The following is a 22416-nucleotide window of genomic DNA, read 5'->3' as shown; positions in this document are numbered from 1 at the left end:
CGGAGCTGCCGGTCGGCGCCAGGGAGCCAGGCCCGGAGCTCGCGGGCCGCGCGGAGGGCCCCTCGGTGGGCGGTGGCGGGAGCCGAACTCCGGTTCCCCGGGCGCCGCCCCCGTGTGACCCCTGGACCGCGCTGCGGCCGCGCGGGGGGGCGGGGCGGGGACTCTCCTCCCTGGGGACGCGCTTCCGGGCGGAGTGGGCACCGGCCCGCAGCCTTGACCCCGGGGTCAGGGGGGGATGGGGGGACCCCGGGGGGGACAGGCCGGGCCGCGCCTTGACCCCGGGGTCAGAGGGGGATGGGGGGACCCTGGGGGGGGGACAGGCCGGGCCGCGCCTTGTCCCCGGGGTCAGAGGGGGATGGGGGGACCCTGGGGGGGGCGGGCCAGGCCGCGCCTTGACCTCGGGGTCAGGGGGGGATGGGGGGACCCTGGGAGGGAGCGGGCCAGGCCGCGGCATCTATCCGGGGCTCCCCAGGGACCGGCCCGCAGCCTTGACCCCCGGGGTCAGGGGGGGCCCTGGGGGGCGGTGGGGTCAGCCTCCCACTCCTGACGTCACTCGGCCCGGGCTCCAGCCCCAGCGCGGCTGCTGCTCAGAGGGGACTCAGCTGGACACGCTGCCCCCGCGCGCTCTTTAAAGCAAATAAGTCTTTGAAGAGTAAAGTCTTAAAATTTTCAAAGAAAAAAGGGGAAGACAGCTCTGGTTGTGCATTCGCGGTCTGCGTGGGAGTCCAGTCTCGTGAAATCACTGCTCCTCGGCCTCAGACTTGGCTTGAAGCTGCTTGTCCAGCGGGGAACAGCGCAGGGCCCTATTCCCAGCCCTCGGTCGGCTGCGCAGCTCCATGGAAGCTGATGGACCCACCAGCAACTCCGCGCGTCTCACCCGGTGTCGTGTTGCTGTCGCCAGACCGTCCATGCTTGGGCTTTCACCGAGGGCCGATCCTGTCTAAACGGGCTTCACGCTCTCGGTCTCGTTTTAACTCTTCTCATTCCTGATGGAGATGCCGTTTAGGGTGAAATGGAAAAATGAGAGCGAACCCCTGCCCGCCCCCCGCGCGGTATCAACCTAGAACAGCACCGTGTTTGTCGCAGGATTGGGGAACCGCAGAGCTCAGGCCGGTGACACGGACAAGGTGGGGGCACCCACGTGGGGAGGAGACGCAGGACACCACCGCTGGGCTCCCGCGGCCGTGGGAAATGCAGACGCCGCTGCTGCAGGCGGGGCCCGTCTAGAGCAGGGTAGGGTGACACGACCTCAGGTGGCCTGCGGCAGAGACAAAGGGGCACAGAAAGCAGGACTGCGGTGCGCAGCCTTGTTCTGGGCCCCCGGGGGGCCTGCTGCCCCGCTCACCGGCTCCTGCACCTGGACTCGGAAAGACCGTGTGCAGGCCGTGTGCCTCCTGCTTGCTCCCTGACACGGGACGCGTGAGGATGATGCCCTCCCATTAGCGCGCAGTAGTGGCAGCCGTGGACACAAGCGGGTCTCCCACCCTGTGACGCTGTGCAGTCAAAAGCAACCACAACGTGGACCGACCGATCTCCCGCACACCGTGCTGGCAAGTCCACCGCCGGCAAGCGTTCCTCCTCCTGAGGCCGACCACGGCCCTTTGGTTAGTGCAGCCTCCAGCCTTCGCTTGCAGGATTCGGCGGGTGGAGCGGGTGAGTGCGTGGGCTCTGGGCCAGGGGTCCAGCCGACGGCGCCGAGCGCTGGATCGACTTCCCAAGAGCGGTTGCAGTCCTGGATCCAAGCCTCAGTCCCAGCCTTCACGTGAGCGTACATTCGGAACTCCGTGGGGCACGTGGCCGTCTTCCCACGCAGGGTGGGTTCCCACCCTATGTTCCCTAGCACCCCAGAAACATTTCCGTGGTCCTTCCAGACTACGTTATTGTTGGATCTGACTCCCCATTTACTCTTAACAATTACGGAGCTGTCCGAGTTATGTAGATACCCCCCCCCCAAGGAGGGAAACAAAACCCTCGCTCGGTAAGTGACTTCCTTCCACAGAGAACAGTGGAAAGGGGAGAAAAATACTGCGAAGAAACCCACTAAAAACACACCTGAAGGGGGATCCCTGGGTGGCTCAGTGGTTTAGCACCGCCTTCAGCCCAGGGAATGATCCTGGAGTCCGGGGGTCGAGTCCCACATCGGGCTCCCTGCATGGAGCCTGCTGCTCCCTCTGCCTGTGTCTCTGCCTCTCTCTCTCTCTCTGTCTCTCATGAATAAATTAAAAAATAAATAAGTAAACACACACACACACCTAAGCCAGGTGAGCAGGGTTGGAGTCAGCAATGACATCAGGGCGACCACACGCACGGTGGCTGTGACGTGGTCTTCCTCCTACCAACCTGAAGCCCCCACGGTGGGGACACCTGCAGAATACCTGCAAGCCCTCCCCAGGGCCGTCCTGGGCATCAGGAGCAAGTGAGCCGAGGAGACATGATGCCTGATGCCGTGTGGGTCCTGGGTGGGTTCCTGCCACACAGACAGGACACGGGGCAAAGGGAATAAACACGGGAATAAATGCAGTATGCGTGTGGTTGTCGTTGGTAACGCACAGTCTAGGTTCATAACGGGGAAGCCACGCGAGGGAACTTACCTCGTCTTCCTGATTCTCCTGTAAATCTGAACTACCGGGCATGCAGGTAGCTCACACGGGCGTGTTACGTATACCGCGTGGGTTACCTCCCAGCTACAGTGAGAAGCGGAGCTGAATCGGTTTTTCTGCTCGGCCAGAACTCCTGTTTGAATGTTAGCGTCATGATGCATATAAGACCCTAAGTACTGACGCACGTGGGCGATTCCAGGGACCTCTAGCCAAATGTTGGCCACCTGACACGAGTTTTGGGTTCAGGCGTTGGGGGGGGCTGAAGTGTGCTGCCCTAGACTATGGCTCCAGCATCCAATCCACGCGCTGCCCCCGTGTGCAGGTCATTTGTGCAACCCCCGCGGCCTGCACACATGCACTTCCGACCTGACCGGGGTCCGGGGTCTGTCCCTGGGCACCCACCCCTCTCTGGGCTGGGATCCCACAGGGCACCCCATCCTGCCATCACCCCCTGTCTCAGAGGAGTGGTGGCCCCATGTGGGCCCGTGTCCTGCGAGGTGATGGCAGGTGCCTGTGGGGTGGGCCCGCCAGGGAGGCCCCACGCATGTCCCTGGCCAGCTCCTGAGCTGCCCCTTCTGGCCGGGACCTCCTGAAGTCGCAGGGAGGTGGAGCCCCTCCCTGACCTGGTGCCCAGGCTCCACTCCCGCCCTAGAGGGGGCTGGGGGCTCGGGCCTCCTGGAGGCAGTGGCGGATGAGGCAGGCCCCGCAGCACGGGGTACAGATGCCGCCCCCACCCCGTACTCCTCTGGGCTCTGTTCTGAGGCTGGGGGCAGGGCGAGGGAAGGTGGGATGGTCCTCCGCGCGACCTCGCGCTGTCCCCTCCAGCTGCTGCTCACTGCCCCTCATCGGCCCCACTGGCCGCACCCGGAGACTCGCAGTGTTGACAGGCAACCCCCGTGGGGGAGGAGGCCTCTCAGGGACACCCGGCAGCCGGGGCCTTCCTGTGTCCACAGCACCTGGCAACCGCCTGGCAACGCGGTGTCCTCCTGAGAGGCAGCTGCCGCCCACGCGCTGTCCCCAGCAGAGTCCTGCGGGGGGGCCCCTGGGTCGGGTGGCTTCTCCGCGGCCGGTGCTCCTTGCAGATGATCTGAGAAGCAGGGAGGGAGGGGCCGCGGCGTCCGGGATGCTGGACTCCTCGGTGGCAGACGCGATGACCCAACTGACCCTGAAACTCTTGGAGAAGGTAAGGGTTGGGGGGAAGGATCGTGCTTTTAGCAGCTCGTCAAGGAAGCACGGCCCTGAAGCGAGTTGTTGCACTCGTCAGGGGGCTCCTGCTTCTGAACCCCAACACTTTGCAATGATGAAGGACTGTGGTTTCTTGGGTTTGGTTTTTTTCCTCTGCATTTATGCAGAACCAACTAGGTTCTTCTGACAACTTCTCGGCCCAGAGGCAGGTGCCCCATGGGCTGGAGCACTCGGGCGCACCGCCGACGTCTGCAGAGCCTGCCGGGTTCCGCGTGTGAGAGGCAACGGGCCTGGCCACTGCAGGATCCGCAGCCTCGTGGGCCGGCCCTGGGCCCCTCCTGACGCGGCCTCCTGTCCCGTCGTCCCCTGAGGTCCCATGGCTGGCCTGTCCCCATGGGCGCCCCATGCAGCACCTTGTCCTGGGCGGCCTGGGCCGGCTGGGCTCACCCTGCTGCTCGCCGGGCTCCGGGGGTCACAGGCGGCGGGACGCGCTGGCCGGAGTCAAGCTCCTGGGAGAGCCGCGGATGGGGGGGTCGTTGGCGTCAGCCCATGGGCCCTGACACTTGTGGGTGGAACTTGTGTGTGCACCGAGCGTGGCTCGCGGGGTCCCCGGGGGCACGAACAACCCTTACCCCCTCCCACCTGCCAGCTGGGTACCTCCACCCCAGGCCCTCTGGGGCGTCATCCCCGCAGCCTACGGGGCAGGTGCCCCACTCCGGGCCCTCAGCCCACCCACTCACACCCTCTGCCCTTCTCGACACAGAAACTAGAGCAAGAGCGTGAGCACGTGGGAGGGGATCCTGAGGACCCGCGCGTCACGCCAGGTAAGACTCCTGGACCCCTCCCTCCTCCTGAGGCCGGCGCGACTGTCCTTGGCTTTTCCCTTGCGCTCAGGGTAGAAAGGCGTCCGCTTTCATCTTTAAAGCACGTACACGCGTGCACCCACGCACACACGGCCCCCACAGCACATCACAGCCTCACGCAAGCCCCGCGAGGGGACCCGTTCACCCTTCCCAGTTTGCAGATAGGAACTAGAGGTCCCGTGAGGTGGCCACGCCTGGGCCAGGCCCACGTTGCTGCAAGCTTGTTCGGGGCCGGGGGGCTGCGACCTGTCAGGTGGGCGCATCCTCGGGCCCAGAGCAGGCCCCTGGGCCCCTGCCACCCTGGCCAAGGGTCAGGCTGTCAGGCCACAGGAACTAGGGGGAGGCCGGCCCTCCCTGGGGACAGCGTCCAGGTGCAGGGGGCCTGCAGGGGCTGCGGCGCGAGCCCCAGGGCCATGGGAGTCCAGACCGGGAATCCCAAGCCAGGCGACCTGGCCGGCGAGGAAGAGCAGGGCCCTGCAGTGGGCCGGGCCGAGGGACTCCTGGGGCCGCCCAGGCCTGCGCTCCATCCTCTGCACAGGGGCGGGCGGGGCGGGCGGGGGGCGGGGGGGCGGCGGGCCGCGCTGTGTCCAGAGGAAGGAGGACTCTTGGGAGCCGCTCTGGAGGCAGCGGGCGGCGGGCGGGCCTCCGGGGCTTGGGGCGCAGGTGCTCGGCGGGAAGGGCCTCCCACCCGGGGCAGGGCGGTGCCGGGCCCCGGGCGAACCTGCTCCTTCCTGAGTGACCGCGTCCCCGCAGGAGGCGAGGACCGGCCCGACGCGGCCCTGCTGGGTGCCCTGGGGAGGCGCCGAGACCTTCTGCGGACGCTCCGGGTAGGCGCGAGGCCCGCGGGGAGGGGCGCCTGGGTCGGGTTCTTCGGGCGGCGTGGCCGAAGCCCCTGCCCGGCTGCACAGCTTTGGGGGGAAACGCTGTGCGGGGCCCGGGGCCACGGGAAGCAGCGAGGGCCGGAGGCTCCATGCTGAGCGGTGGGGGCGACCGGCTGAGCCACGACCTCGTGCCCGGGGGCCGGGGCTCAGTGCGCCCCGTGGGCTGCACGTAAGGAACCAGCACACACTGGTCCGTTACTTGGTAAACTTAAGTTTAAAGTCCCCTCCCCCCACGAAGGAGGGTGGTCCCCATGCGTGCCCCACGCCACGAGCCCGGCTCCGATGCCCGAGTGAGTGCCGCGTGGGGCAGGAGGACGCCAGCGCCCGCTGGGCCAGGTGCGGTGCGCCCCGGCCACCGGCTCCCTCCCCGGCGCATCCCCGCTTCGGTGTTGCAGGAGCAGCGCCTCCTGGAGGAGGCATCCCAGGCCCCAGCCCGGAGCCGCCCACCACCCCCGGCCACACCCCCCCTGGGCGTCTACCCGGCCGCCCCCCTGCCCCCGCGGGCCCCAGAGCCGCCTTGGCTCATCCAGCCCTGGGTAAGCCCTGGGGCCGCCCGACCGCAGAGCCCACGCGGGGAGGACGCGGGGACCCCTCCTCCGAATGGCGGCCGTGGGGGCTGTGGGGGGTCACAGGGAGGAGCCGGCTGGGCCCTGCAGGGGACCTCGTGGCAGCCCTGGGATGGGAGGTCGCCGAACCCTCCACAAGCCAGGTGCAGCCCCGTTGGGGGCTCAAGCTTCAGCCTCTGAGTTTGAGGGTGAACACGACACACCGGGCGCTGGGCGTCCAGACTCGGCCCCGTCCATCCGGCAGCGTGTCCCATGTGGAGGGCGAATCACGCAGAGCGCCTTGCGGGGGTGGGTGGCGGGCGTGTCCTGGGCCCTGACCATGGGCTCCTGATGGTGGGCTCCTCGCAGGCCCTGCAGCCTCTGGCCGCCGCTGTCCAGCCGCTGCCCCAGGCCGGGCCGCCCCCCCGGGGACCAGGGGGGATCAAGGAGGGTGAGTGTGTAGCCTCCCCCGCCCCATGCGACTAAATCCTCTCCCAGGTGCGTCTGTGACAGGGTGGTCGCCTGGGGGCAGCGTGTGGCCTCCTGGTCGCCTGCATGTTAGCGTGTTGACCTTAGAAACCTTAGGAAACTCTTCTGGGGCCTCTGAAGGAATGAGAACTAGGAATAGGGAGAACTGGGGATGGCCCGCTGTACAGGTGGCTCACCCGCTCCCCTGGGGGCGTCTGGGGCTCTGTGGTGACGCCACGGCCATCGGCTCAGGTCGTGGTCGGGGTCCCGGGATCGAGTCCCACGTCGGGCTCCCCACATGGAGCCTGCTTCTCCCTCTGCCTCTGCGTCTCTGTGTCTTTCGTGAATAAATAAAATCTTTAAAAAAATTTTTTTAAAAAAACACCCAATAAATGGTTTCTCCTTTTAGGTAAGTTTTTGTTTTGTTTTGTTTTGGGGGAGGGGCAGAGGCAGAGAGAGAATCCCCAGCAGAGTCCCCGCTGAGCACTGACTCCATCCCTGGATCCCAGGCAGCAACCCGGAGCGCGGTGCCCAACCCCAATGGACAGTGTCACCCGGACGCCCCTCACATGAGTTTCAAATCCTGGGATTTAAGGCCGCTTTATTGAGAGACAGAGCAAAGAGCACAAGCTCCAACTGCGCAGTGTGATGGGCGCGGCCGTGGGCGCACGTCCAGGACCCCATCCCCCCCACACACACTGGGGCAGGGGGCGAGCGCGCCGCCCAGAGGCTCCCCGCATGGCTGCCCTGGGCCCTCACGCCGGGCAGTACACCGCGTCCCGCCTGGGCCTTGCTCACATGGTGCTTCTGCTCAGTGGGAAGCTTCCCTGGGCGGGGGCTGCTGCGGGACCGGGGCTGCCCCGGGCAAGTGGCTGCTGACGCGGCCTCCCCACCTCGTGACCTTGCAGGGATTCGCGTTCCGTGGGAGCTGCTCTGTGCACCCCCCGCCTCACCCCATGCTCCCAGGCCTGGGACAAGATCTGTTCCTTGAGGGACTCGGGGCAGAACCCATAGGACAGGTCTCCACAGAGGAAACAGCAGTGTGGGGCCCAGAGGCTTGGCCACCCCCACATCTGCAGGGAGGCCGCTGGGGGCAGAGCTGGCCCGTGGGGAGGCTGCTGCCCACCCCGCTCCCGCCCCATCTGTGGGGGCCCCTTATTTGACTGGGAGGGTGAGGGGTTCCAGGGCCCTGCGTAGAGCCTCGGGGCCTCCTTGCTGTGGGACAGGCTGGGGGAGGTCTCACAGCAGGGACACCTGAGGTGAATTGATGGGTTCAGGGTAAGGAGACGCCCCAGGCCTCGGGCTTGAAACAACAGAGAAGCGCTTTCTCTGGGTCTGGAGGCCGGAACCCTCAACGCAGGCCCCCCAGCGGCTGGAGGGGGGCCAGGTCCTGGCTTGGCTGCGGGGTCCCTCTCCAGGCCCTCTCCGCTCTCGTAGGAAACCCCGTTCCTGGAGGTAGGGCCCGGGATCACCCAGGACAACATCCGCTAAGATCCCTAATTACATCTGCGGGACTGTCAGAGGTCAAGGGGTGGGGTGGGGGTTTTGGGGGGTCTCGCCTCCTGGCCGTGTAGCGTAGGGGGACGTGACTCTGGGCGCAGGACTGAGGCCAGTGGACACCCTCCTCCACACATGTCCTCCAGCCCCGAAGCTTCATGCCTCCGACGCGCCCAGGGCCCTGCGCAGCCCCCCACCCCCAGTCCCGGTTGGGGGGCGCGAGGCCGGAGGAGAACGAGGAGCCCCCGCCTCTCCTTCCAGACATGGTGGAGATGATGCTGATGCAGAACGCTCAGCTGCACCAGATCCTGATGCACAGCCTGATGCTCAGAGCCCTGCCCTCATCCGTGTTTTCGCCCCTGGGGGCATCCCAGGCCGCCCCCCTGCACCCCGGCCTGCAGGTAGGCTCTGTGGGCGGCACAGCCTAGGGGGCCACGCAAATAGAAGCCAGAGGCCTGGGCGGCTTTCTGCGTCTGACCCGGGGTCTGCGCGTGAAGCTCCGGGCGCCCCCCTCCCACCGAGAGGCCCAGGCTGGGCCAGGCCCTCCGTCTGTCCCTCCCTCTGTCCTTCCCCTCCTTCCCCTCCCTCGCCCCCTCTCCCCTGCTCCCTTCCCCATCCCCCCATCCCTCCCCCTTTCCTGTGGGGCCAGCAGGGTGCGCCCAGGGAGCAGGGCCCATGGGCTGCCGTGTGCGGGCCTCACTGGCCTCCCGCGCCTGCAGAGGCCCCGGGCGCCGTCCGTGCATCACCACCACCACTACGCGCCCCCAGCCCCCGGCTCCCTGCCGGCTTGCCCGCCCTGGCCCGCGCTCCTGGCCACCCTCCCGCCCGCACCCGGCCTCCTGCCTGCGCTGCACCCCCTGGCCGGCCCCGCGGCGGCCGGCAGCCCGTAAGTCCAGGCCAGCCTCGCGGGTCGGCGCGGTGGGACCCCGGGGCCGGCTGCACCTCGTCGCCCCTGCTGCTGGCGCGGTGGCCCCGTCTCCCGGGTCCTAGGCCGCGGCAGGGAGTCTGGAAAGGCCCTACCCACTTCCAGGGGAGGCAGGGGGGCCCCTGGGGGTCAGGGCTCGGGGTGGGCCCGTGCCAACCCCCTGGGGAGGCCGCCTGGGGCCTGGGCGTCGGGCCAGCAGGGCAGGAGCGGGGCTGTCGCGGTGTCCGCGGGCCGGGCAGGGCGGTGACGGCGTCTGGGCCTCCCGGCTCCCCTAGGCCCGCCTCTGACGGCGCGCTGCCCACCCAGGCAGCCGGCCCGTGGGCCTGGGCGCGCGGACTCTGGTAAGCAGGGTCCCTGCGGCCCCTCGGGTGTGGTCGCCGAGGCCCCGAAGTCGCCAGATGGGCCCGGGGTCTCGTCAGGAGAGGTGGCCCAGGGGCCCTGAGAGAAAGGATCCACGGAGCCCGCGGCTCGCAGCACAAACCTTCCCGCGGGGAGCAGTCTCAGCGGAGCGGAGCGTGAGGGCGCCCGGCTGCTGCTTCCCCCGGGGAGCCCACGGGGCCACGGCCGGGCGCCTCTGCGTGTTTGCCTCCCTCGGGTGGCGGGGTCCTGACCTGAACCTCATCTGCACTTTCTTCACTTTTCCTTTGTTTTTAAAGATTATTTATTTATGGGGGGCAGAGGGAGAAGCAGGCTCCCCGCGGGGAGGCCAATGTGGGGCTCCATCCCAGGGCCCGGGGTCACGCCCTGAGCCTCGAGTGCCCCATCCCTTGCTGTTTTAATTTTCACGTAAATGTCATTTTTAAGGGGATCCTTGGGCCGCTCAGCAGTTTAGCGCCACCTTCGGCCCAGGGTGTGACCCAGGGTCCCAAGATCGAGTCCCGCATCGGGCTCCCTGCATGGGGCCTGCTTCTCCCTCTGCCTGTGGCTCTGCCCCTCTCTCTCTCTCTCTCTCTGTGTCTCTCATGAATAAATCAATAAAATCTTTTTTTTTAAATGTCATTTTTAAGTGCTACACACGTTTTCATGGGCACTCTTGGGGTAAGCTCTCACGCCCCGAGTCCCACACCAGCCAGAGCGCCCCTCGCTCAGCTCCGGCCCCCCGGGAGCAGACGGCAGTGGCGGCTAAGCGGGCGCCGCGCAGGTGCAGCCCACGAGCCCCGGGCGCCGGGAGCCCCCGCAGGACGGCGGTAGGTGTCCCCACGGGCCACCTGGCACCAACGTCTCCGAAGTGCAATGCAAGGTCTGACTCCGCTTATTTTCACGTTGACATTTTCTAACACGGTTTATTTTGTAAGTTCTCAACATAATTTTGATTAACACCAGGAAGCCCCCTGACAGAGGCGGGCGGTCCCTCGTGGCCCAACACACGGGAAGCCTCCATTCTGTCCACGTCCGGAGGCTGGCAAGCCCGGGTCTTCACCCGCAGGACCGTCTAACGCTGCCAGTCACTAACTCTGACGACAGCCGCCGTCCGCGGTCTGGCTGGTTGGACACCGTCGGGCCAGGCCCTGGCAGCTGCCCCCACAGGCCCGGGGGGCAGGGCTTCCGCGCCCCCTCCCCAGGTCCCACTAGGTGGTCCGAGTGGCTCAGAGCTCCGGCCGCGTGAAGCGGGCGTGCACGTGGGCAAGAAGGAGCAGGGGTGGGAGGCGGAGCACAGCGCTTGGGTGCCCTCGGGTGGGGGGGGCACCCTGGCCGCGAGGATGAGCGCCCACCAGTCTCCAGGCTCTGTGGGATCGGGCCTTGCAGGGAACCCTGGCACAGGCCTGGGCAACCCAGGGGCCCCGGGAGGAGGGGGCGCTGGCGCTCGCGGAGCCCGGGTGGGTGGCTGGGGGCGGGGGGTGGGCGCGACAAGCACACAGCCAGGGAGAGCTGCTGCCACGCAGGTCAGGGTGCGGCTCACATGCCCTGCGGCCTTCAAGGATTAAACCCCTCCGAATCCACGGAAAAGAAAAACCAATAGAAAAATGAGCACAAGGGGCCCTTGGGTGGCTCAGCTGGCTCACTGGCCAGCTCCTGATTCGGGGTCAGGCCACGACCTCGGGGTCGGGAGATCAAGTCCCTGGTCGTCAGGCCCCTTGCTCCGTGGGGAATCTGCTTGGGAGTCTCTCTCTCTCCCTCCTGCTCCTTCCCCACCAAATAAATCCTCGGAAAAGGAAAATGAGTGCAAAACATGAGCAGCTACGGAGGAGGGGACGCCAACGAATAGGGTCACTGGTGACGAGGACTGCAGGACAGCTTTAGCCCATGCATGACCAAGGGGGGGACGGGCTGTGTGGAGGCTGGGCCCTGGGCCCCAGGGTCAGAGTGGGCTGCGGGGGGACAGTGACCAGGTCCTGTGGAAGCACTGGCCATCGCCTGATAGAGCGGGACACCCCCTGATGTGGCCATGAAGCACGGGGATGTCCGACATTCCAGCTGGCAGGAGTGGCAGGTTTTGGGACCCCTTCGGCCTTTTTTTTTCCTTTTTAAAGATTTTATTTATTCATGAGAAACCCACAGAGAGAGGCAGAGACCCAGGCAGAGGGAGAAGCAGGCTCCCCGTGGGGAGCCCGACGTGGGCCTCGATCCCAGAACTCTGGGATCACGTCCTGGGCCAAAGGCAGACGCTCAACCACTGAGCCACCCAGGCATCCCCCCTTCGGCCTCTTACAAAGAACGGCAGAGGCTAGAGCTTTGTGGGGTCACCTTCAGTCTTGGCTGAGACGCTAACGGGCAGGCGTGCAGGCCCACAAGGCTTCAGGAGCGCCACAAGCCCAAATCTGCGTCCCCAAGGGCCCAGGGACAGTCCAGGCTGAGACACAACCAGTCTGGTGGGAAATGCATTTTCATGCTTTTCAAGTGGCTTCACGGGAGAAGCCCAATTCTCAGAATTGTAGTATCCCCGGCTTTAGGGCCAGGAGGCTGCGTGTCATTGCCGTGCCCTCTCCAGAGCTCCAGGCAGGGCCCGTGGTGCTGCTGCCGACGCCGGTACGTGGGAGGCCCAGGCGTGCGGGCCCAGTTGGCCTGGTGTGCCCCCACGGCCTGCTCCCGTGATGCCCTGGGCCCAGCACAGCTTGCATAGGCTGTGACGTCCCCTGTGTTTATTTCAGTTTCAGAAGCTAAAACAGGAAATACTGACGGAAAGAGGCTGTGGAACGTGGCAGTAGGAGCTCAGGGCACCTCCTGGAGCCGGGAGACACAGCTCAGCGGGTGGGCGGGGATCTGGGGGAGAGCTCTGGCCTCAGCGGTGTCCTGGGGAAGGGGACTGACGCAGGCTCCCAAGCAGGGGCTGCACCCCCTTCAGTAACGGATGCGGTTCCTGTGAAGAATGAGGAACGAATGGAAGCTTCTCTTATACTTTCAGAAAAAGGTTCCACTTACGCAATTTTGGTTCAGAGCGTGTGTTACTTCTGCAGCCCCATGGGCCAATAGCGACCAGCAGGGCCTCAGTTTGCTGGAGTCTCTGGTCCTCAGGCCCCAAAGGGAGGGTCCATCTGTCTTCCACGTGTTGTCCCTGTGCCCTGCAGAGTCCCTCAGGTGCCACCTGGGTGCCAGGCCTCCAGCACCATCAGAAGAGGCCCCGGCTCAGGGGCTGGAGCCTGGTCCCCGTGAGCCGGCTCAGCTCCTCAAGGACCTGCTTCTCCTTCTGGTACATCTGAAAGAGGAGTGGAAACCCACTGTGGCCCCCCAGCGGCCCGACCCGGGTGCCCCTGGGGGAGGCCCCTCCCAGAGCCCGTGTCCCAGGCTGTGGCACGAGGACCCCCAGCGGCCCGAGCCCAGAGCCCGTCCGAGCCTGCATGTTCTGACCTTGGTCCCACCTGATAAACACCAGCCTCTCTGCTCAGACTTTTTACAGCTAACGAGTAACACAGTAGCGTTTGCAGAGCCCAACATTCTGGACAAATACTGTCTTCTCCTGGGGCCCCATGCTGCTGGAGGGCCGTGCCTACCTTTCGCCACTCGGCCTCTGTGCTGTGTGTGAAGCCCAGCAGGTGACAGAGCCCGTGGGCGGCAGTCACCTGTCGGAACAACGAAACAGCTGTTTCAGGGACTGGTCAGACCAAGCCTGGGGGGGAGGGGCGGGAGGAAGGCAGGGAGAAGTCAGCCCACGCCTGGTGTGCAGTAGGACCCCAGGGTAGGTGGAGGGTACCCGGGGCTGTGAGCAGGTGCCTGTGTGCAGCTGGGGGCCAGGAGGAGAGGGGCCTGGCCCTGTTCTGGGGGATGAGGGTCCCAGGGATGGTGGGCTCGCCCTCTGCTGCAGGTAACAGCCTCCAGGGAGGTGGGTGTGGGTGGGGGTACAGGAGGGAGTCGATATGCACGGTGGCCCCACAGGGGCACACAGCGGCCACCCACAGCGACCCTGGAGCAGAGCCCACACTGAGCAGCCCTTTCTCCACCAGGGCTCTGGCCCCTCTCGAGAAGAAAGCCCGCCGTAGAACCTGCAGGGAAGGTAAGACACGGTCGCTTTCGGAACACCCCCCCCCCCCTTTTTCTTTCAGGTCAAGGAGAGGAGAGGCCAGTCCCAAGGTCCCGGAGACTATGGTTCAGGGAAGGCGTCCACTCCGCAGTTCTGAGGTCACGGACATGACTTGCTGACTCCCTCTGGCCCGTTTCCGGCCTGCGGGGGGCCAGCGGCCCGGGCCTGGGGGAGAGAGAGGGTCCCCGACACCCGCCGCGGGCCTCCCTCCCGCAGTAGCCGGGCTTCCGGGCGGCGGCCGGCCGTGCTCACCGTCAGGGCGTCATAGTAGTCCGCGTCTCCTCGGCACCGCTGGAAGACGTACTCCACTCCTAGGACGATGTCGCCCAAGTTGTAGTCATCTCGGGAACGAGGCCGGGGAAGCTCGCCTGCTTTCACGTTCTGCGAATGAGGAAACCCCGATTGGGAGACGACGACCTCGGGGCTGACGTGATGACGGGCCTGCACGTCCCATTCCGGGACACGCTGCCCAGGGGTGCGGGGGGCGGGGGAGGACACACAGCAGAGCCCGTTTACGGGCGACCGGACCCCACCGGGCTGCTGTCCCCTGTCCCTTCTCCAGCAAGTCACGCTGCCCCGCGTCGGTACAATCTTCTATCTGTTCCTTCTGTTTGTTTAGTCCCGAACATTCTTCCACGTTTTCCCACATAAACCCGAGAAACCACCAGCGCCTTCCCCTGAGGCCTGTTCACACGAAGCGCGTCGCGTGGACAGATGCTTAGGGTGTTAACGTGTCTCCTGTAAGGAAGAAATACCAAGCGACCGTCCCAGCTGCTTGTGGTTCAGCAGCTCCCCTCCCTCCCGGCGCCACACGCTGCGGCTGGCCTTCCGAGTCTCGCCTCTGCTGTCGCGCGTGGGAGGCCCTGACCGTTGCGGGCGGCGTGCACATCGTGGCCTAATCGCTCTTAGGTTTGTTGAAACCACTTTTTCAGTGTTATCTTCCATTTTCAGTGAAAAAATCCAGTGTTAGGTAAAAGCTTCACCCGCACGTATTTGGTACCCGGTACCGAGTCGTACTTGGGATTCAGGAAGCAGGGGCGCCGGCTCCAGGGGCCAGGCGGGGCTCTTGAGCTGGGGTTAGGGGTTTGAGCCCACACTGGGTGTAGCGAGGACTTAAAATAAGTAAAAAATCTTAAGGAAAAATGCAGAGGCTGATGGCCGGAGGCGGGGCCTGAGCGGGACGCGCGCTTACCTCGTGAAACGGAAAGGAGAGCACGTCGGTGGGGCGGTCGTCCCCGCGGTAGGCCCTATTGAGGCGCTGCATGCCCTCGTTGTCCACGCACAGCAGGCCCAGGTCGAAGTCCCGCACGCCCAGCACGGCCCTCAGCAGCTCCACCCGGGAGCGGAGCGGCGCCCTCCGGACGGGGACAGCCCGCTGCGGGACGCGGAGCACCAGGCTCATGGCCAAGCCTCGGGGTGCTTGGGGCCGGCGGTCAGTGGGAGGTTGTGGGGGGTCCCCGGGGGGTGGCATGTACCGCCGCGGAGACACGAGGATGAGGGCGTGGGGGACGGTCGTCGAGTCACGGAGAGTCAGGTAGGAGCCTTTAGGGAGGATGGGATCGAGTCGGGTAGGAGCCTGCAGTAAGGATGGACCGGATCAGGGTGGGAGCCTGCAGGGAAGACGGAAGCCTGCAGTGAGGATGGACTGGATCAGGGTAGGAGCCTGCAAGGAGAACGGGATCAAGTCAGGGTAGGAAGTTCTGCCGTGAGGATGGGATTGAGTCAGGGTAGGAACCTGCAGTGAGGACGGGATCGAGTCAGGTAGGAGACTGCAGTGAGGATGGACCGGATCAGGGTAGGAGCCTGCAAGGAGGATGAGATCAAGTCAGGGTAGGAACCTGCCGTGAGGACGGGATTGAGTCAGGGTAGGAGCCTGCAGTGAGGACAGGATTGAGTCAGGTAGGAGGCTGCAGTGAGGATGGACTGGATCAGGGTAGGAGCCTGCAAGGAGGATGGGATCGAGTCAGGGTAGGAGCCTGCAGTGAGGACAGGAGCCTGCAGTGAGAACAGACCAGATCACGGTAGGAGCCTGCGGTGAGGACGGGATCGAGTCAGGTAGGAGCCTGCAGTGAGGACAGGATTGAGTTAGGTAGGAGCCTGCGGTGAGGACGGGATCGAGTCAGTTGGAGCCTGCAGTGAGGACAGGATCGAGTTAGGTAGGAGCCTGCGGTGAGGACGGGATCGAGTCAGTTGGAGCCTGCAGTGAGGACAGGATCGAGTTAGGTAGGAGCCTGCGGTGAGGACGGGATCGAGTTAGGTAGGAGCCTGCGGTGAGGACGGGATCGAGTCAGGTAGGAGCCTGCGGTGAGGACGGGATCGAGTCAGGTAGGAGCCTGCGGTGAGGACCGGGTAGAGCAAGGATGTGAAGGAAGAAGGGGAGGCTGTGAGGTGAGGTGGGGGAGGCGCGCTGAAGTGGCGGGAGGAGAGCGGGGAGGGGTGAGGGGGGAAGACGGGAGGGCTGAGGGGTGAGGATGGGAGGGGAGCGGGGAGGGGTGCCGCGGGGGGAGGGGGGAGGACGGGAGCGGTGAGGGGGGCGGGAGGGGTCGGGCCGAGCGCCGAGGGCCCCGCGGGGTCCGGGCCGCCGTCCGAGGCTCGGGCAGCCCGGGGGGAGCGAGCGCACCCCTCCCCGCGCCTCCCCGGAGCCCGGAAGCCGGCGGCTCACGTACCGGCCCGAAGCGGCGGCCCCGCCTGGACCCCGCGCACCGGAAGTCCCCGGCGCCGTCCGGCAGCGAGCGGAACCCGAGTGCGGCGGGGCGCGGGGGGCGCGGAGCCGCGCGCGCGGACCGGAAGTTGGTCCGCCGCGTCTGTGTGCCCGGGCGCGCCGCGGAGGGCCGGCTCGGGAGGCCGCGGCGTGCGGTCTGTGGCTCCCGCCGGCGCGGAGGGCGCCCCGGGGCGGCGGCGGCGGGTCTCGGGGTCTCGGAGCCGCACGGTGAGCCGCGGCGGAGGCCGCTCCCCCCCGCCCGCCCCCGTGGTCCGCGGCGTCGGCCCCGCAATTCCCTGGTCGGCGGCGTCTCTGCGGGCCGCGGCGGGCCTCGGGCCTCGTCGGGGGGCCTCGGAGGTACGGGGGTGCGTGAGTGTGTGAGTGTGAGCTCCCGGGGGGCGCCCCATGATTGTGTGAGTGTGAGCTCCTGGGGGGGCCCCGTGAGTGAGTGTGAGCTCCTGGGGGGCGCCCCGTGAGTGTGGGCTCCTTGGGGAGGCGTCCCATGAGTGTGTGAGTGTGACTATGAGCTCCGGGGGGGGGGCGTCCCGTGTGTGAGTGTGAGCTCCTGGGGGGGCGCCTCGTGAGTGTGTGAGTGTGAGCTCCTTGAGGGGGGCGTCCCATGATTGTGTGAGTGTGAGCTCCTGGGGGGTGCCCCGTGAGTGTGCGAGTGTGACTATGAGCTCCTGGGGGGCGTCCCGTGAGTGTGAGCTCCTGGGGGGGCGCCTCGTGAGTGTGGGCTCCTTCGGGGGGCGTCCCATGAGTGTGTGAGTGTGACTGTGAGCTCCTGGGGGGGGGCGTCCCGTGTGTGAGTGTGAGCTCCTGGGGGGGCGTCTCGTGAGTGTGTGAGTGTGAGCTCCTTGAGGGGGGCGTCCCATGATTGTGTGAGTGTGAGCTCCTGGGGGGAGCCCCGTGAGTTAGTGTGAGCTGCTGGAGGTGCGTGTGTGTGAGCTCCTGGGGGGGCGCCTCGTGAGTGTGGGCTCCTTGGGGGGGCACCCCATGAGTGTGTGAGTGTGAGCTCCTGGGGGGTGCCCCGTGAGTGTGTGTGAGTGTGAGCTCCTGGGGGGGCGCCCCGTGTGTGAGTGTGAGTGTGAGCTCCGGGGCTGGCCCGGACGGCCTGGGAGGGGCGGGGAGGGCATCGCCACCGGGCGTGCAGGGTGGAGAGCGCCCCGCGGAGAGAGCTGGGAGGAGGGAGGCCGGCGGGTAGGAGCGCCGGTCCCCGTCCCCGTCCCAGTCCCCGTCCCGGTCCCCGTCCCGTCCCCGTCCCCGTCCCCGTCCCCGTCCTCGTCGTAGCTCTGGCTGCGGGCGGCCGTCTGAGGGCAGCTGCGCCCCTGTCCTCGCGGCGGAGCCCGGACCAGCCCCGCGGAGCGATCACAATGGTTTCCTCGTCTGCGTCTGCAGGGGCGCCTTGAAGGCCGGTAGCGAAGCCATTTGTTCTTTCCACCCCCGCCCCCCATGTTGCCCAGAAACTGACCCCTGCCCCTTCGGTTTGTCCGACTTCAGTTTCCCGAGCTCGCTCGCAGGTTCTGATGGGCGACGCGGTGACGTTGGAGCGGCGGTGACGTGGAGCGGTGGTGACGAGGAGCGGCGGTGACGGTGACGTGGAGCGGCGGTGAGGAGGAGCGGCGGTGACGTGGAGCGGTGGTGACGTGGAGCAGCGGTGAGGAGGAGCCGCGGTGACGTGCGGCGGCGGCCCCCGGGGAAGGCGCCAGGGAGCGGCGACCGACCAAGATGAACCCGACGAATCCCTTCAGCGCGCCGCAGCCGCAGCCGCAGCCGCAGCCGCAGCCGCAGCCGCAGCCGCAGCCCGGGGCCTTCCCGGCGTCCAGCAGCGCCTCCATAGGAACGTTTCAGGCTAAGCCGCCCTTTCGATTCGGGCAGCCTTCTCCTTTTGGACAAAACAGTGCGTTGCCGGGGAAGACCGCGGGGTTTTCCCAGGCGTCCGGCTTTCCGACGGCCTCTGGAGGCAGCCATTCGGCTTCTGCGCAGCCCTTAGGATTCTCCCAGACCTCGACCGTCGGACTCTTTCCTGGCCTTGAACACGCTCCGGCTTTTGTGGCTGCGGCGGCGTCTGCAAGTTCAAGTGCGCCTGCAAACCCAGGATTTAGTTTCAAGTCCCCCAGTTTTGGGGCCTTCCCGAGTACTTCTGCGTTTGGACCGGAAACTGGAGAAATAGCAAGCTCTGGGTTTGGGAAAACAGAGTTTAGCTTTAAACCTCTGGAAAATTCTGTGTTCAGACCAATATTTGGGGCTGAATCTGAGCCAGAGAAAACTCAGAACCCAATTACTTCTGGGTTTTTCACGTTTTCTCACCCAATTAGTAGTGGGCCTGGGGGGCTGGCTCCGTTTTCTTTTCCTCAGGTGACAAGCAGTTCAGCTGCCAATTCAAACTTTACTTTTTCAAAACCAGTCAACAGTAATAATTCATCGTCTGCCTTTACCTCCGCTTTGTCAAACCAAAATGTGGAGGAAGAGAAGAGGGGCCCTAAGGCCCTGTTTGGCGCTTCTAACAGTAGCTTCAGTAGCTTCCCCATCTCCCCAGGGCCTCTGGCTGAAGCATTCCCAGCTAGCAAAACGGGCGTAAGACAGGGATGTGAAGAACGGGTTTCCCAAATGGACCCTCATTCCAGCCTCATGAAGGGCCTGAAAAGGAAGGAGGAGCAGGATCGCTCCCCAAGGAGACATGGCCACGATGCGGCAGAAGACTTGGACGCTCTGTCGAGGGGCGACCACCCTCCAGATAAACGGCCCGTCCGCCTCAATCGGCCCCGGGGAGGCACCTTGTTTGGTCGAACCATACAGGATGTCTTCAAAAGCAATAAAGAAGCAAGTCGTCTGGGCAACAAAGAATCTAAAAAGGACATTGGCTGTGTCGAGTCTGGGGAAAATGACCACGTGACCATCCCAGGGGGGAGTCCGTCTGTCTTGGCACCCTCCCGGCTCCCAGGTGTGAATAAAGAGGAAGAAACTGAAAGTAGAGATAAAAAGGAAGGTGAGATTTAAATACGGGCACCATCCAGTAAACCCTGCCGGGTGCTTGGTAAATTTCCCTGGGTCTTAGTTTGTTGTTTCTGGTAAATTTTCTGTAAACACTGGGAATCCTAACAGACCAAGAGCATGTCTTACATACATGGTGCCTCCCACTTGAAATGTTGTATCTGAGAGGCAACTGGTTGGCTCGGTGGGAAGAGCGTGTGCAGCTTTTGATCTCAGGGTCATGAATTGAGCCCCATGTCGGATGTGGAGATTACTTAAAAATAAGTAAATAAATAGACAAACGTTGAAGTTTCACATGATATATTTTTAAAGGATTTATTTATTTATTTATTTTTGAGAGATCACAAGACCAGGGTGGGGGGGGGTTAGAAGGGGAGGGAGACAATCTCAAGGAGGTTCCAATTCCCTGCTGAGCTCAGAGCCTGATTCAGGGCCTGATGCGGGGCTCTAGCTCACCACCCTGAGATCCCGACTGGATCCAGTGGAGCCACCCAGTGGCCCATCTGATACACTTCTGTGCCGCCTCTCTGTCCCCTAGATTCTCTAAGAGGAACGCCTGGACGTCAAAGTAAAAGAAGCGAGAGCACAGACAGTCTTGGGGGTTTGTCTCCGGCTGAAATCACAGCAATCCAGTGTAAGAACATCCCTGACTGTCTCAATGACAGAATCATCCTGGAGAACCACTTTGGTAAAATTGCTAAAGTGCAGCGTATCTATACCAGGCGCAGCAAAAAGCTTGCAGTGGTGTATTTTTTTGATCACGTGAGTATTTCCAAGAAATTAACGTGAGTGAAAAAAAGTTTGAACTTTGTCACTTTAAAACCTGCTTTTTAATCTATGGGTTATTTGCTAGAATTTGGGCAAGCACTCGAATATTTTATTCTTGGAGAGGTTAGAATAGCACTCATAACTTGGAGTTATTCATGTAAGCATGCAGTCCCTACCGCATGCAGCCCTCTAGAAATGCTGGGCGAGTGCTTCCCTGAGGCAGATTCCTCTGAAATGCGTGGGAGTGGCTATGTAATCACACAGCACTTTTTCTAAATTGAGTTTTGATTTATTTGGTCATAGTGCACTATCACTGTAAACATTCAAACAGTACAGAAAATGTAGACTCCCCTAGTAATCCCATTCTCTAGAGATCACTGATGTTATTTGTTGGGTTTATACCTTGACATAAACACATGCATGCCTGACACGTTGGCAGTAGGGTGTCTGCGTATAGGGTGTGTGCATGACCATTCACGTTATGTATTTTTATATCTTTATTGTTTTTCTAAATATTCTTGTCGGGAAAAATCATGTGAGGAATCGGCAAAATAGAAAGCATGTCTTCATACATTTTTTTTTTTTAATGATGAAAGTGTAGCCTGTTAACGTAGGAGAAAAAAAAAAAAAAGTCTATGGGAGGAAGCACAAAATCATCCATGAGTCTATTGTGTTAGATATCAACTATGCATATTTTGGTTAATATCTTCACAAATGTGTAGTCATGTCTTTACACAAATGAGATCACACTGCAGTGCTGTCTGGTAACCTTTCTGGGTAGCAATCTTGAGTATTTTCTGAAATCAGTAAATAACCTAGATTAGGAAAGGATTGTTAAATGCTGCATGGCACTGCATGCTGTTTACTTACTTGGCCAGTTTTCTATGTGGGGACATTTTGTGCATGTATTTCTGATTGGCTTATATCCTTTGATTAAATTCCTGAGAGTAGAAGGTCTGTGCCAAAATACATGCATAGCTTTAGGGCTTTTGACGTTTATTCCTCTCTATTGTTTTTCTTTTCCCCAATTCGTGGCATTAATTACATTCACAATGTTGTACAACCACCACTCCTATTTCCAGAACTTTTTCATCATTCCCAAAGAAAAGCTCTAACCGCTAAGCAATATTTCCGTTTCCTCCTTCCCTCAGCCCTCGGTGACCTCTAATCTAATTTCTATCTATGAATTTGCCTATTCTAGAAATTAAGTGGAATCCTGTAGTATTTGCCCTGCTTATTTCGGTCAGCATCATGTTTTTAGTGTTTGTCTATGTGATTGTACTTCATTCCTGTTATGGCTGAGTGATACTCTATTGGGTAGAATCATGTTTCGATGTATTACGTTTTCTTTATTAATCTATTGATGAGCAGAAGTTGTTTCTACTTTTTGGCTATTTTGAATTATGCTGCTATAAACACAGTGGCAAATATTTCCTTAAGACCCTGCTTTTAATTCTGTTGGGTAGGTACCTAGGAGTGGAATTGCTGGGTCATATGCATTGTTCTTTGTTTTTGTTTTTGTTTTAAGTTATTTGGCTCTTGAGATGTATTTATGTTTCTAGCTGAATCCTAAAAAATATTTATGTGATACGTAAGAACATTGTCATCATAAGCAGTTCATTGATCGGTACGATGCTGAGGTCCCCTGATTACCCTCATCTCTCCTGTTACCCAGGAGCAAACACCCGTTAGCTAGCGCAGTGTGTATTTTTCTGGAGATTTGCATAGGTATGTGGATAGGTGCATATGTAGTCGGCTTTGTGATAAGTTGTATCCCGTGTGTATCATTTTCTTCTTTTTGTCTTCAAGTGTGACTTGGCAATCTTTCTGTTACTGTATGTGTAATCCGATGGGGAGAGTCCTCTTACCAGCTGCCAACAAGGCCATGCTTTGGGTTCCGTCCCAGTAAATTTATTACTTTGAAACCAGGAGAAGAGTGAGTCCACGCCTGGGAGGTGGGTAAGGGAGGCGAGGACTGTGGCTGCCGTGTCTGGAGGCGGACTGGATGGTCAGAACACGGCCGGTGAAGGCTTCGCTCCATCGTGCAGCCGCATTTGAGGTTTTAATCCCCTTTCCTTGGGTGTCCTGATGGCCTCATACATTGTGTTGTGGACTCTTCCAGGCGTCTGCAGCCCTGGCCAGGAAGAAGGGGAAAGGCTTGCATAAAGACATGGCTATCTTTTGGCACAAGAAGAAAATAAGTGAGTTTGTGGTTATTCTTGGTATGGTCTCCAGTGCTGTGTGTGTGTGTGTGAGCCCTGCCCCCCAAGCTCTCACCTGTGCCACGGGGTGGGGGTGGGGGGTGATTGTCAGTGCGCCCTGTGTCTCCCAAGTGTTTCTGAGGCTCCTCTGGAACCTCCTATAACAATTCAAAGGATGTTACTTTTTTTTCTTTCTTTCTTTCTTTCTTTCTTTCTTTCTTTCTTTCTTTCTTTCTTTCTTTCTTTTTAAGATTTTATTTATTTACTCATGAGGGAGAGAGAGAGAGAGAGAGAGAGGCCGAGACACAGGCAGAGAGAGAAGCATTCCCCTT

General features: G+C 62.3%; 3 protein-coding genes across 8 annotated transcripts in view; 2 read left to right on the top strand and 1 right to left on the bottom strand.

The window, feature by feature from the left end:
- Positions 1-414: 414 nt before the first annotated feature.
- C31H21orf58 (chromosome 31 C21orf58 homolog) lies at positions 415-12025 on the top strand. The gene is made up of 10 exons (XM_038581159.1): positions 415-3783; positions 4549-4609; positions 5402-5475; positions 5925-6065; positions 6444-6525; positions 8301-8440; positions 8759-8925; positions 9240-9305; positions 10034-10151; positions 11894-12025. The coding sequence occupies exons 1-10, from the start codon at positions 3292-3294 to the stop codon at positions 12023-12025; spliced, it is 1473 nt and encodes a 490-aa protein (XP_038437087.1). The 5' UTR covers positions 415-3291.
- Positions 12026-12283: 258 nt separating this feature from the next.
- Positions 12284-17687, bottom strand: YBEY (ybeY metalloendoribonuclease). 6 transcript variants are annotated; one of them, XM_038581702.1, is made up of 5 exons: positions 17593-17687; positions 14613-15083; positions 13673-13801; positions 12894-12962; positions 12284-12598 (listed from the first exon to the last, which is right to left on the bottom strand). In XM_038581702.1, the coding sequence occupies exons 2-5, from the start codon at positions 14889-14891 to the stop codon at positions 12512-12514; spliced, it is 564 nt and encodes a 187-aa protein (XP_038437630.1). In that variant the 5' UTR covers positions 14892-15083; positions 17593-17687; the 3' UTR covers positions 12284-12511. The 6 variants fall into 6 exon arrangements, with proteins under 6 accessions (XP_038437630.1, XP_038437632.1, XP_038437627.1 ...); XM_038581704.1 differs by having other exon boundaries at positions 14613-15030; positions 17593-17613; XM_038581699.1 differs by lacking the exon at positions 17593-17687 and adding an exon at positions 16087-16173.
- Positions 17611-22416, top strand: part of MCM3AP (minichromosome maintenance complex component 3 associated protein) — a 52137-nt gene continuing 47331 nt past the window's right edge. The window contains exons 1-3 of the mRNA XM_038581698.1: positions 17611-19110; positions 19654-19877; positions 22006-22084. Of these exons, the coding sequence (XP_038437626.1) occupies positions 17850-19110; positions 19654-19877; positions 22006-22084 (1564 nt within the window). The 5' untranslated portion in view covers positions 17611-17849. The remainder of the gene's footprint in view (positions 19111-19653; positions 19878-22005; positions 22085-22416) is intronic.

Source organism: Canis lupus, chromosome 31 (genome assembly GCF_011100685.1).
Source record: "Canis lupus familiaris isolate Mischka breed German Shepherd chromosome 31, alternate assembly UU_Cfam_GSD_1.0, whole genome shotgun sequence".
NCBI lineage: Eukaryota > Metazoa > Chordata > Mammalia > Carnivora > Canidae > Canis > Canis lupus.
This window is presented reverse-complemented; position numbering and strand designations above follow the sequence as displayed.

Excerpts from the sequence above, each read along its gene's own strand:
- C31H21orf58 (XM_038581159.1), top strand. The coding sequence starts at position 3,292 with ATGAGGCAGGCCCCGCAGCACGGGGTACAGATGCCGCCCCCACCCCGT. Across the intron at positions 4,610-5,401 it reads GGACCCGCGCGTCACGCCAG|GAGGCGAGGACCGGCCCGAC; the intron begins GTAAGACTCCTG and ends GCGTCCCCGCAG. Across the intron at positions 6,526-8,300 it reads ACCAGGGGGGATCAAGGAGG|ACATGGTGGAGATGATGCTG; the intron begins GTGAGTGTGTAG and ends CTCTCCTTCCAG.
- YBEY (XM_038581702.1), bottom strand. The coding sequence starts at position 14,891 with ATGCCACCCCCCGGGGACCCCCCACAACCTCCCACTGACCGCCGGCCC. Across the intron at positions 12,963-13,672 it reads ACTACTATGACGCCCTGACG|GTGACTGCCGCCCACGGGCT; the intron begins GTGAGCACGGCC and ends TTGTTCCGACAG. Across the intron at positions 12,599-12,893 it reads CAGAGGCCGAGTGGCGAAAG|ATGTACCAGAAGGAGAAGCA; the intron begins GTAGGCACGGCC and ends CTCCTCTTTCAG.